The sequence below is a fragment of the Rana temporaria genome, chromosome 6, assembly GCF_905171775.1.
Source record: "Rana temporaria chromosome 6, aRanTem1.1, whole genome shotgun sequence".
NCBI lineage: Eukaryota > Metazoa > Chordata > Amphibia > Anura > Ranidae > Rana > Rana temporaria.
The window spans coordinates 156,313,238-156,327,935 of record NC_053494.1 but is presented as its reverse complement, the minus strand read 5'-3'; the positions used below and the strand labels follow the sequence as shown (position 1 = coordinate 156,327,935).

General features: G+C 41.3%; 1 protein-coding gene across 1 annotated transcript in view; it reads right to left on the bottom strand.

Annotated features, from left to right (window-relative positions):
• CWC22 (CWC22 spliceosome associated protein homolog) overlaps window positions 1-14,698 on the bottom strand; it is a 123,988-nt gene that overhangs the window by 72,385 nt on the left and 36,905 nt on the right. The window contains exons 8-11 of the mRNA XM_040357646.1: window positions 12,602-12,737; window positions 7,423-7,629; window positions 4,425-4,487; window positions 3,626-3,730 (exon numbers count right to left, since the gene is read on the bottom strand). Coding sequence (XP_040213580.1) covers window positions 3,626-3,730; window positions 4,425-4,487; window positions 7,423-7,629; window positions 12,602-12,737 — 511 coding nt within the window. The remainder of the gene's footprint in view (window positions 1-3,625; window positions 3,731-4,424; window positions 4,488-7,422; window positions 7,630-12,601; window positions 12,738-14,698) is intronic.

The following is a 14,698-nucleotide window of genomic DNA, read 5'->3' as shown; positions in this document are numbered from 1 at the left end:
ACTACTGCCCTTGCAGTAGTGAAGGAGGTTTTCAGTAGCGTTTCCAAGCGTTTATCAACCGGATCCTTGAACACCTGTATGTTTTCTACAGGGCATGTTAAAGACTTGTTAACACATGAGATGGCTGCGTCTACAGCCGGGGCTGCCCATCTCTTGGAAAATTTCTCTTCCATAGGATATAAGGCAGAGAATCTCTTTGGTGGTACAAAGATTCTATCTGGCTTGGCCCAATCTTGGAACATAACTTCCTCTAGTAGAGGATGGATCGGAAAAACCGCATTGGTTTGAGGCGCTCTTAGTGAGCCTAAAGCTGAGACCGTTGATACTTGGAGATCTGGTACTGGCAAGTTGAACGTCCTATGGACCAAGTCTGTTAAAACTTGAACCCACCAGCTCTCCCCTTGGGAGGCTGCGCCAGACTCCTCCGTACCCGGATCCTCGATCCCTGAACCTACTTGGTCCTTGTCCAAGAGGTCTTCCCATTCCTCTGCGGAAGGGACCTCCTCATCTGAGGGTTCACGCTCGGGCGACGGAGATCTATTCCGTTTTCTGCCCCGCATAGCCTTGGCTATCATTTTTTCCATTCTTTTTTCCATCTCCTTTAGAGAGGTGGACAGTACCTCGTCCGTGACCACCCTAGGGTTGGACTGACCCGTGCCAGCTCCAGCCCCAGATCCCGATGGTCTCACCAAGGCTCCTTCTGGGGAAAGTAGCGGTAAGACTTTGTCCGAGACCCCGGACCCTCTGGGGGAATCCCCACCTTTTGTACCCTCCGAACCAGATGCCATGGTACAATACCGAGGTACGCCCGCTACTTAATGGTGTTTTGGGAAAATAAATAGTTGTTGCCCACAAACCCTTTCTGGGGAAAAAAATGCCTTTCCTTATTAATCTTGGTTTGTTTTTTCTTTTTTTTTTTTTTTTTTTGTTTTTTAAACCAAAGAAAGAAAAACCATTCTGTCCCCCTTAGTAGTATTTGCCAATAAAAACTGCTGAAAAGAAAAAGAAAAAAGAAACCCTATCTTTAGGGTGAAAGACAGTCTGTTTGAAGACTGTAATACTTTTCTTTGGCCACTGTGTGTCCTCGGCGCCCCACTCTGCCGCTCTGGTCCTTCCTCTCTCAGTTCCAACACATCACTGAGCTGGGAACTCTTTTGGAAGGGCCGCCCCTTCCTTTTACCTACGGGCCCGCCCTTCCCCTTCAGAAAAACGGCGCGAAATTGCGCCCATATCACGGGGACGCGCGCGCGCGCCCGCCGCGGGGGGGGGGGGGAGGCCCACACGAGGAGGTCAGAGGCTGATCCTGCCGTCCAGGCCAGGATCCACAGAGCGGCATTTATCTTTCTGCAGCAACCGCCTGGACCTCTCTGAGCAGGCTTGCAGGTAAGAGCATTCACTCTCTACATAAGAAACCTCAATAGATTCCCAGGGGCTTCTCTTAAAGAATTGTCACTATACACACAGGCCCTTTTCAATGCTACTAGCACCAGTTGCAATACTACCAGGGAGGTCACAATTATGGGGATTATACACATATAGAGTCATCCTATCTTTAAGATATGTGACTCACCTTGCCAGATGCAGCGCATAAACCATAGGCATGTCCCGCTGTGACCTTCCCCCAGACAAAACCTGCTGCGAACCAAGTTCCGCAAGTTTCCCCTTCACTTACCTGCTCCATGCCGCAGGACTTTGCACAGCAAGAGGTCCAATCTTCCCCCATCTCCGTGGGGCGTCTAGACCTTCAGGCCCTGGGTTCCTATGAAGGATCCACTGTCCTGGGCCCATATAGCACCCTGGCAACAGAAACATTAGGCCCCCAAAGGTTTCTAAGTTCTGGGCCCAGAGTCCAGCTCTCTGTGACAGAAAGCATTATGGGCTATACCCCAATGGTTTGGGGTCCGGTTACTGACCACTTTAGCACTGAGGCCTTTGGACAGAACCGGTTAGCCCACCTTAATCCCAAGGATGTGGAGGCAAGCTAAACCATGACCAACACCTAAGACACTGGCGTAAAAACTGAGGTACTCCTCCTATGGGAGGGGGTTATATAGGGAGGGGCATTTCCTGTTTGAAGACTGCCAGTGTCAACACCTGAAGGTACTCCATATAACCCATATAGTAATGAATATGCCGCTCTGTGTCCCGTGATGTACGATAAAGAAAGTAGTTTTTAGGGTGAACCACCCCTTTAAGAAAATGGAGTAGCAGCCAGCATAGCAGAAGATTAATTGCAAAATGTAAAATATGAAAGTATAAGTATAAGTGCAGTGCTAATGAAAAATCTCTAAATAAACAGACATGGAAGTGTATATAAATATAAATGCACAGTTAAAGTGAACTGACCTATTTACACAAACATTATTGTGAACAGTACTACTAGTGTTAATAATATTCCGAAAAACATGACAGACAGTCAATGAAGGCGTTTTATCAAACAAACAATATATTGGTGAAAGTGTCCAAAACGTGATTAGATAATCAAAAATAAGTTGGACATCCATGTATATCGAGGACAAAAAATGTGCCAGAAAACATATTGATAGTTTACCAGAAAGATTGAACACCAATTAGGTGTATACCTAGCGAGTCAATCTGGCTTTACGGTGCAATGCACCCAAGGAAGGCTGCCTCTGCAGATAGGACCTCCCGGTAAACGATAGATTAGGACGGTGGACCTCAAAGGGATTTGTTTTTACAGTTACATGGGGATCAATCACTGTGTCTAGTACTAACCACTTGCGATTAAGCTCAGGGTACGAAACAAGGCCTCAATAACTAGACAGCTGGCAGCCAACAAGGGTTGGATAGCCTGAGCTGAGCAGTCACTGCAGACAGGCAATAGGAACATACTGTTCCACATGGATCTTTGCTAAGCAGGTGCCACAGCAGGTAGATGTTTCCTTATGCCGAATGGCAGAAAAAGTGTGGATTGTGTGCGACATACCACCCAGATGTTGTCAATGTTCAATTCCTCAGCATTAACCCTTTCTGCAGTAGATAGCAGGAATTTTAAAAGGGTCCAGTGATCTAAATGAGGAAAGTTCACATTGTTTAGTCTGATCAGCCTACTCACAGAGTGAATCTTCAGAGACAGGGCAATTGCTGAGGCATTGCCAATGACTCTGGACCTGGAACGCACTTTAACAAAGCTAACTTTATAACAGAATGTGGTCTGGAAAACACCATACATGGAACCCAGTGCCTGAAAAGAAGTTCTCAGGTAGCTACAAAACATCCAGTCCAGTCAAGTCCCTGCACAGCACTCTAAATCCGAGAAGCGCATAGGCCATTCTGAAAAGCTGCAATAGCAAAAACCACCTATGGCATGAATAAAAGAAAATAACCTTGATTGAAGAGAAATTGAAATAAAAATTAAGTAAATGGAGGATTTTTTGCTAGTGCCCGAGGATAGCAAAAAAGCGAGGCATGCTGGTGGCAGTATAAACCAATACTTAATGACTACTTTTGTCCCTCAATGGATGAGAAACGAGTTTTATTTATGACAGATCACGTTAAATTGACAATATACACTGCAAAGGCAATAATGAAGTAAAGCTGTAAATATATTAGTATATAAAGCATCAATGCCTGATGAATAATTAAGACGAAAACCAGCACAAACCTTCCCCTCCGTCTTCAGCTCCATCTTCCACTTCTTCATCGTCATCATCACTGTCATTTTCGCCATCTCCTCCTTCAGAATCAGTGTCCCCTTCGTCAAGGATTTCTTAAAAAACACAAGAATAATAGATGTAACATAAAACACAATGCCCTAGTAAAGACCACAACCTAGCCACAATAAATCTGATCAGCGTGATTTATTCTCCCGCAAATGAATAAACAGTAATTTATCAAATTGGCACTTGTGTCTGCACCAACAAAGGCTAGTCAGGAAACTCAAGTCATTAGTAAATGCACTTCAACAATCCAACGCTTCAATCTGCAGAATGGCAACAGTTTGCCCCTTTGCCAACAGTTTATAACGTAAATAAACTTTCCCTTGAGATTTAAAGGCATTGCTGGTTTTCAACGTAGAGTTATTACACACATTGCAGCAATGACAACTAAATCAAAAAGAAGGCTTATTAAAAACAAACACAGTAAAATTCCTAACGTAAAGCCATTTCTATAGTGAACTTTGAAGGCAAGGAAGAAAGAAAAAAAAAACAAGACAAAAACAAAATGAGCTTTGAGTCCATGTCATGAATAGCAAATAGATGGCTTTCCCGTTACGCTACAATACATTTTCTGGATGAATTGAAGACAAGAAATATTTGAAAGAAACTGTGCAAAATGTGAATGATTAAACAAGGTTTTCCAAAGAACAATAGAAATCCCGAATTTGTTTAAGACGCCTCCCTGTAGTAAGAGATGCCCTCACCAACAGCCTACTAAGAATTTACAATTAATTCTACACATACCTTTTTTAATAGTTTTGTACTTTTCTTCATTTTCAAGAAAATTCGGATCCATCTTGAAGACATCTTGAAAGGAAAATTGTAAAGACTGTGGTTAGGTATTATTTAGCACATCTGTCAATATTAATAAACACAAAAAAAAGTTTTAGAACGAGGCTTGTGCTTTTAATGGTATGTTCAGAGACCTATGAATATTGATCTACCTAAAACAGAAACAGGTATCCCTTTATCGCAGAAGAGATGACGTTGATAACAGCACCTTTTTCACTAGGTAGCTCATTCTCTATTAAATTAAGTACATTCTAAGCCTGTCTTGGTGTTGACATAAATTTACTACTGTGTGCATCAAGATGGCTGAGGATGATAAACCTAGAAGGCATCCAGGTAAAGATAGGAGCGCCAGCGAGGAAGTCTGGAGGCAAGGCAAGTAAAGGATCATCACAGTTTGTTTATATTAAAAAACCACCCAGCCTTTGTAGAAAAGCCTATCCCTGTCCATTATGGGGGACCACTGCTTCCACTGTATAGGACGACCATTTCTCTAAGTTTGGATGCAGCAGTCATCTCAACAATAATCCAATACTTCCCATGCGGAGTCACAGCTAAAGCTATGCAGTCAGCAATCGTTATGCTTCATGCCGACTGGAGGGCTCTAGCTATCCTGCAGAGAGGACAACTGTTTCCACATAGAGAGCAAGCATTCTTCTCTGCAGCATACCGACATGGTTTAGACATTTCAATTTATATATTCGGAGAGAAAGACATTTTTTTTCTTTATTTTATCCAAAAATAATATTAAAAACACAAAAGATCCTTGTGTTGTCAAACTCATAATCCCCTCTAAATTTTCAAGGTGGCTAAAAAGCTCACGCTGGTAAATTTCTGACTTTTATCGCAGATAATCCACTGTGGGCCAATAGACCACAATAAAGTAGAAGTCCAGCCTACACCCACTCTAATTCTAAGCCTATTCTAACTACGCTGTAAAGGAAAGAGGTTTATACTTACCTATTCTGAGGGCGATCCTGTCCAAACACATGATCACCCCAGAGAACCGGCTTCAGCAAAGAGGAGACATTCCCGCCAATGTCTGCAATGCCCATGCAGTGATGTCACCCATAGGCTTCCTATGGGGCATCAGTTGTCGGCTGTCCTTTCTCTACACTGAAGCCAGTGCTCATCATGTGACCAGACCAGAGTGCCCTTAGAATAGGTAAGTATAGACATCTTTCCTTTACAGCAGTGGTCTCCAAACTGCGGCCGGGGGCCGAATGTGGCTCTTTTCTTGCCTTTATCCGGCCCTTGGAACATTATTCTTCCCACTGATACAAGACACTCTTCTGCCATCTGACACCAATAATGGGACACCATTTCTCCCATTGACACCAATAATGGGACACTATTCCTCCCTATGATACCAATGATGGGGCAACTATCCCCCCCCCCCATATGAAATTTGGCGATTTTTGCTTCCACTGATGCCAGGAAAATGTTTATTCCCGCTGGCTACAATCCGGCCCTCTTTAAGTCTGAAGGACAATTAACCCAGCCCTTTGTTTAAAAAATTTGGAGACCGCTGCTTTACAGGGTAGCTAGAATATGCTAAGAATGGGGGTGGGAGCAGATTTAAGCAAAGTTAGTATTTGGCGGAACTTCCACTTTAAGCTCTACAATTTATGTTATGGGCCAATACTCAGTTAATTATGATAGCCATTTCACACTGCTTTTTGGGTGTTAGAAAGACTGAAATGACACAGTTGCAGAAAATGAGACTTGGAAAAACTGCTAGCAATCTACTTTCAGTTGAGTACTGAAAACAGGTAAAAAAAAAAAAAACACACACACACACTCACACACACACGTTTTTCGGGTTGTAAAAAATTACGTTTTTTTTATTGTCATTAAAAACGATCGTGTGTGGGCTCCAGAGCATTTTTCTTGATGTAAAAAATGGCCATTAAAAATTTAGAACATACTCTATTTTTTCACAATGTTTTTAACGTCGTAAAAATGGTCTTGTGTAGGCTTTAACAACGTGAAAAAAACGTGCATGCTCAGAAGCAAGTTATGAGACGGGAGCGCACGTTCTGGTAAAACTAGCGTTCATAATGGAGTAAGCACATTCATCACGCTGTAACATACAAAAAATCGTGAATCGTCTTTTATTAACATGAAATCAGCAAAAGCAGCCCAAAGGGTGGTGCCATCCGAATGGAACTTCCCCTTTTATAGTGCCGTTGTACGTGTTGTACGTTACCGCGCTTTGCTAGAGCATTTTTTTTTTTTCACGATCGAGTGTAGGCAAGGCCGGGTTGAAAAAAACGTTGTTTTTTCTAGACCATTAAAAATTTCTTTTTTACAACCCAAAAAACGGTCCTGTGTACGCGGCATTAAACTTTCGGTGTAGGAGAGGCATGGAGTATGGATGTGTTCCAACATCACTAGCAGGTAAGATTCAGGATCACCAAATTATACACAAAAAGGTGGTCTAGACCAGAGACTGGTTCATTCGCCTGCATAATAGTTTATGAAGAAACCACACCCAATTAAGAATTACCAATAGACAAATATAAAAATGATAGAATAATAAAAAAAAAAAAAAATCAGATACAAAAAGCAAAGAATCACTTCTAAAAGGTTATCTTCCAACAAAATGTTGATTTATGGGAATGCAGGATCTGTCTAGTATTAGAGCTGCACACTCAAAAGATAGTTTAAAAAGTAGAGTGATTGCAGCATTTTAGCTTTAATGTAGGCATTCTCCACTATACTGAAAAGCACTAAGCTTTGGAAAATATCAGAAAAGCAGGCGTGAACCGAATAAAAATATCATCATCAGGAAAAGTAAACAGTTCGAAAATGACAGATTTCTCTGCAACTGAATGATCGTGATTTATGCTGCAAACAAATACATTGCAGGCAGTTTATTCATAGAGTAGTCAATTCCAAGCTGCCACAGATTTTCATCAGTGCCGTGATAAATGACATAGTAAAGACTCACTAAGTACATCTTCTGGATTGTAATCATCCTCTAAAGGAAGCATATGCGTAAACTGATCATCTTCCTCCACCAGGTCCAGGCCATCAGGGATAACGGGGTGATCTTTGAAGCCATCTTTTCTAACAGCAAATAAGACCTCAATCATGTACTGCACACGCTTGTCTATTTCTGACTCATGTAGGATGTTCCGCATACGCTCAAAGATAGCTGCAGAGAATAGAAAAACCACACTTAGGAGCTGATAAAACAACTATTGTAAACATTAAATGAAACAAATCTATTGATCACTGAGGGCCCCTTCACATCTGCGTGGAGAAAACCACATGTCAAAAAGATCTGTGGTTTTCCAAGCTCAGACTCTTTCACCACACACAGAATAAATAATAATAATCATATATATATATATATATATATATATATATATATATATACACATACACACACACACACACACACATACATATACACACACACACACACACACACACACACACACACACACACACACACACACACACACATATATATATATATATATATATATATATATATATATATATATATATATATATATATATATATATATATATATATATATATATATATATATATATATATATATATATATATATATATATATATATATATATATATATAGAAATGCTATCTCAAAAGTACAGCAGGATGCAAATATTTGAATGGAGCCAATGAAAACAGTGGTTCAGTTCTCATATGTGGAAATCAGACATTGCACTGCTAAGCTAAAATGCTCAAGTGTGAACAAGCTCTAAAAGCCATCAACTTACAGAAAAATTCAGTTCCTAATGCTCAGTGTGCTGTGTAATCAGACACAGCATGGAGGTTCTCTCAGCCCCCTGTGTTCAAAGTGCCCAAGAAATGCTTGCTCTATGCAAATCAGCAGCTTTGTGCAAGCAGTAAGAGGACAGATGGGTTGATTTACTAAAACTGGAGAGTGCAAAATCTGGTGCAGCTCTGCATAGAAACCAATCAGCTTACAGGCTTTATTGTCAAAGCTTAACTGAATAAACTAAAAAAAAAGGGGCCGATTGGTTACCATGCACAGCTGCACCAGATTTTGCACTTTCCAGTTTTGGTAAATCAACCCGTGTTTTCCTTTTTTTGCCATCAAATGCCTAGCATGGTACATCAGGGCAAAACAGTTTCACACATGAAAAACAGACCCCAATTTAACTCCAAAGCCGATCCTTAAACCAAATACTCTAATCCTAAAATGAACCTAAAAAAAAAAAAAAAAAGAACCTAACCATTATTTATTAGGCTGGGTTCACACTACGGTTTTCCCGTCCGTCAGCCGCATACGATTTATATGAAAAACCGTATGCGGCTGAAACGGACGGGAACGTATGGAACCGCACACATGTGCGTTTTCCATTGACATTAATGTTAAAGGAAAACGTATGCGTTTGCCATACTGTTTTAAAAACGACCGCAAAACCGTGGTTGAACACGGTTTTGCGTACGTTTAAAAAACGTTTTGCCAGCAAATCGTACGCACCCGGATGCATCTGAGTGCATACGATTTGCAATGCATTCTCTATCTATACGTTTTCCCGTCCGGGCCCGTACGTTTTCAATACTGAAATCGTATGCGGCTGACGGACGGGAAAACCGTAGTGTGAACCCAGCCTTACCCTTATATCAAATCTATTAAGAAAGTAAACGACCAAGCTAATCATCTTTTTTTGGTCTTACACAGTGTTTTGCAATATCGGTTTACCAAGCACCAAAAAAATTGTTGATCCTGCCAGAAATCCAGTGAACTGATAACTTCCTGTGCTCGCTGCCTGTGCTTTTTTCCCCTCATCACACGCAAAACAAAAATTATACAATACACATACAAACTAAAATTAAACGAGAGCTCATTAAGCCTTTCTGGGAGAAGGTACATGAAGCAATTATCCAAATCTCAACTTACACATTGGACTTTTCCCCTGCTCAATATCTACTACACTAGGGTTGTCCCGATACCACTTTTTTAAGACCGAATACAAGTACCGATACTTTTTTTCCAAGTACTCACCGATACTTTTTTTTTATGTCATGTGTCAGTATTTATTTTTATTTTACAATTTAAATATTTCACAATTTTTGTTGTTTTTTTTACAATGCTTTCTTGGGGGAGGGGGGTGGATGTGTCAGTGTGTTTTTTATTTTAATATGTATTATTTTTTACAATTAATTATTTATTGCCATTTTTTTCTTAGCAGGGGTCATAACAGACCCCTGATATCTCACCTTTGAGACAGAGAAAGGGACTAGGGACACAGATTCCCCAGTCCCTTTCTCAGCTGCACTGGAAATGAATGGACAGGAGACAGAGGCTCCTATCCATTCATAAATGAATGGACAGAGTCAGTGATCACTGACTCTGTCCATTCGGAAAAGGTAGGAGCCGGGTTTAGCGGCTCCTACCACGGCTCTCCATCCTGACAGAGGTGGCGGAGGAGGACACAGATCACGGAGGGGGGAAGCAGACGCACGGAGGGGGGACACAGATCATGGAGGGGGGAAGCAGCGGCACGGAGGGGGGGACACAGATCACGGAAGGGGGAAGCAGCGGCACGGAGGGGGGGGACACAGATCACGGAAGGGGGAAGCAGCGGCACGGAGGGGGAGAGCAGAACAGAGGACGGCAGCAGCACAGAGGGGGAGAGCAGAACGGCAGTGGAACGGAGGGGGAGAGCAGAACGGCAGCGGCACGGAGGGGGGACACAGGAGCATGGAGGAAGAGTCAGGTATCGGTAAAGTATCTGAGCATTTTCCCAGAGTACAAGTACTCGGGGAAATGCTTGGTATCGGTCCCGATACCGATACTAGTATCGGTATCGGGACAACCCTATACTACACCATACGTTATTACCTCAATCCACCTATAGAAAATCATTGATACTCCATCTCATAAATGCTGCAAAACAATGCATCCCTCTTTTTTGGAAGAAGGCTAATCCTCCTACACTGACTGACTGGATTAACCGCGTGCAGCAAATTTCTGAGATGGATTAACCGCGTGCAGCAAATTTCTGAGATGGAGGACTTGATTCACCAAGCCAATGATAATCCAACAAAATTTAGATCCACCTGGTCATGTTGGATTCACTTTAGGAATTCATCGAGGTTTATGGACCTATTAGGCACTTAATTGTTCCTTATATTTGCAATTGTTACGACTACTTTGAATTTTCTATTCTTCATTGAAATAGATCACCTATGGGGATTAGAACCCCCACACATTCCTTTTAGCACTCAGTTTGAGCTCTTGCCTATATGTTTTTACGTTTTTCCTTTGAAATCTTTTCATACCTTTATTTTAGTTTAATGAATACTTTTACTATGTGCTGAATACCACCTATATTTTTGAGACTACACTATATCAGAGTCTCTATTGTCATCTTTTATTTTATCACTTCATTCACATCAATATGATCAGACTACATTGTCCTGTAATTTCTGATTCATCTGTGCTTTATATCTTCAGGCTGTTGACATAGTAATGTATTATCTTCCTGTTTATGCTTTATATTTAATTCTATTTGACCTTCTGATGCTTGAATATATAAGGATAATAGTATTATATTGTCTACCATCGTATATCGGTTATTCTGAATTCTCTATTTATTGTATAACCATGTGTATGTATACATGAATTGATTGTATTCCTATTTAACTTTAATAAAATATTTGAAACAAAAAAATTAAACGAGAGAGAGAGATTTTAACCAAAAGTATGAATTAAAAAGCAGATTAACCACTTCCAGACCTGCGCACGACGATGTACGTCCTGTTTTTAAAGATTGATATCTCGGTAACGGCAGCAGCTGCTGCCACAACCGAGGTATCGATCTTTAGTGTGCGCGGTCCGCTACACGATAACGGCGGTCTCCGTGGCGGATTCGCCGCGAGATCGCCGTTATCGGTGGCGGGAGAGGGCCCCCTGCCGCTCACCGGAGCCGTCGGTAGCGGCGGAGGCGATCGGGACCGTTCGGCTGGTGACTGGGGACGAGACTGAAGGAAAAATCTCCTTCGCCCGTCCCCATAGCTCTGCTGGGCGGAAGTGACGTCAAAACGTCAGTCCCGCCCAGCCTCTTAAAGAAACATTTTTTTTTTGTCATTTGAAAAAATGACAGTTGAATTTTTTTTTTTTTGCATTTTAGTCTAATTATGAGATGTGAGGTCTTTTTGACCCCAGATCTCATATTTAAGAGGACCTGTCATGCTTTTTTCTATTATAAGGGATGTTTACATTCCTTGTAATAGGAATAAAAGTGATCACATTTTTTATTTATTTTTTCAGTGTAAAAAGTAATAAAATAAATAAAAATAAATAAGAAAACAAAAAAAAAAAACATTTTTTAAAGCGCCCCGTCCCGACGAGCTTGCGCGCAGAAGCGAACGCATACGCGAGTAGCGCCCGCATATGAAAACTGTGTTCAAATCACACAAGTGCGGTATCGACCTCCTCTGTAGCTCAAAAAATGCAACCTATAGAATTTTTTAAACGTCGCCTATCAAGATTTTTAACGGTAAAAGTTTGAGGCCATGCCACGAGCGGGCGCAATTTTTAAGCGTGACATGTTGGGTATCATTTTACTCCGCGTAACATTATCTTTCACAATATGTAAAAAAATTGGGCCAAATTTATTGTTGTCTTATTTTTTAATTCAAAAAAGTGAATTTTTTCCAAAAAAAGTGCGCTTGTAAGACCGCTGCGCAAATACGGTGTGACAAAAAGTATTGCAATGACCACTATTTTATTCTCTATGGTGTTAGAAAAAAAATATATATAATGTTTGGGGGTTTTAAGTAATTTTCTAGCAGAAAAAACTGTTTTAGTCTTACAAACACCAAATCTGAAAAACACCTAAGGTCTGGAAGTGGTTAAAAATGTAGAAGGCAGGGCACAATAGTTATTTTTTTTTTGAAAAACGTTGCTCCAGCAAGGTTCTGAAATAACCACCTTTCACACAGTAATGTATTCAAGCGGTTCTTGCGGTAGACGCTCACAATGATTCTCAGTGTCTGTGGCACAGAAAAACAAATGTCTTGTTCAGGCTAAAGTTCACCTCTTTCCAAGGATTAATATTAATGAGGAAAGTAATGTACCATTAAACAGCCAAGACGCAATACAGCAGACACTTACCATTTATGCCTTTGGGTGTTACTCGAGTTAGCTTAAGGCCGCCATCCTTTATAAAGCCAATAGAAACTTCAACACTGTCATCTGTAGGTCGCTCCAGGAGCAAGGTCAGCATTTCCAGTGCCAATACCTCGTGGGCCTAACACAATAAAAAGGATTATTCAAAATAACCAACTGTATCAAACTAGACAATAAGGGGACATTATAGATTATTTTATTTCAAAGCTATAAAAAAAAGCAAACTAGCCCACATATTGCAATAATGTATTTGGCCCATTCACCCTCCAACATAAACAACAAGAATTTGTTCCCCCGAGGGACTGGCATAGTACAATCCTAAAGATGTGTTTTTTCTTATGCTTGGTGCTGCAATGAGTCTACGGCACCTACTGACGACTGATTTCTGTGACAAAATAAACCCTTTGTTTAAAGTTATACATACAGGTGAGCCTATAAAAAGTCTTAGCTGTAGGTATAGTGAATATCTCCTAAGCCTTACACGGTTTAGGAGATAATTACACTGCATGGAGCCAGCGACGTCACTGGCACATATGCTCTGAAGGGACGGTATTACCCATGCTGTCGCGGTCCGTAACGCCATCACAATGCAGCCATTTAGATAGCCGGTGGACGTGAGCCCAGAAGGAAGACCGGGTGATAAAAGTGCCTCTCAGCGAAGGGGTTCATTCTAAGACAAGCATTTCATAAGGTGCTAGTATGCGATGCATTATTGGCACATTGGGCCTTTACCTTGCAGGGTTCAAAATAGTAAAAAAAAAAAAAATTGGTGCTGTTGACTATCGCTTTAAGAATCTAGCAGAATCTGAATTTTAATTCAGACTCTACAAATCTTTTAAAGGAAAAATATGGCATTTTCTATTAATTATTTTTAAGAAAGTATGCATATAAATAAAAGATAACCTTGATATAAATAATGTTATCAATGTGTATTAAGCTAAAACTAGTATTTAAAAAAAAATGGCCAAAGGGAATACGTTTAAGTATTCATAGGAATCAAAGAGAACCTTTGATCAAGTTAAATATCTTCCTGATGGAAGCTGCCAATGTATATATCTTAAAGCGGATGTGCCACTAAAAAAAAAAATATTAAAAGCCAGCAGCTACAAATACTGCAGCTGCTGACTTTTAATATTAGGACACTTACCTGTCCTGGAGTCCAGCGCCGTCCGCAGCAGAGGACGAGCGATCGCTCGTCACTCTGCTGCTCCCCCCACCATCCTAAGTGAAGGAACCAGGAAGTGAAGCGCTCCGGCTTCACTACCCGGTTCCCTACGGCACATGCGCGAGTTGCGCTGCGCCGCTGATTGGCTCCCGCTGTGCTCTGGGAGCCGAGTGTTCCCAGAGCACAACGGGAGGTGACGTTCTGCCCGCAGAAAACCCGAAACTGTGTGGCCGGAAGTGGGTGCAAATACCTGTCTTTAGACAGGTATCTGCACCCCCCTCCTCCCTGAAAGGTGTCAAATGTGACACCGGAGGGGGGGAGGGTTCCGATCAGCGGGAGTTCCACTTTAGGGTGGAGCTCCGCTTTAAGCTACACACTAATTCCAGGGCAGTAAAGCAGCTATTCAGCATCACTGTGAATGAGGCAACATCCTTGCAAGCAAGCGGCTTGTAAGTCAGAAAAAGGCAGTTTCCAGCCAACAGGTATGTAGCTCAAGTTTTTAACCAGTGGTGGACCCTGGGAGAAAATCACGTGCCTAAAAAAACATAATCTAAGTACACATGGAGTCAAAGGGTTTGTTAACCCACGTGTCTTACTTCATATAATCGGCTTGGTCTTCTGAGGATACAGAGGGGAGGGGAGAAACTGTCAGTATCAGCCAGGTTTTATTTAGGTGTTGCAGGGGTCCAAATGACACAGCACAAGCACTGTGTCATATACATTGCATTTAAGGATCCTTTTATTTATTTTTATTTAGGTTTACATAATCTACTTAAAGTGTATTTCCTTCTGCCCAGGTGCTGATCCCACCTGTGACCTCTCAAATTCCAGACTCAAAATGATAGCCAGGAGCTGCTAAGTAATTACAGCAGCTCTAGAAATAGTCTGTTTGGACACTATCATAAGCAGACTGTCTA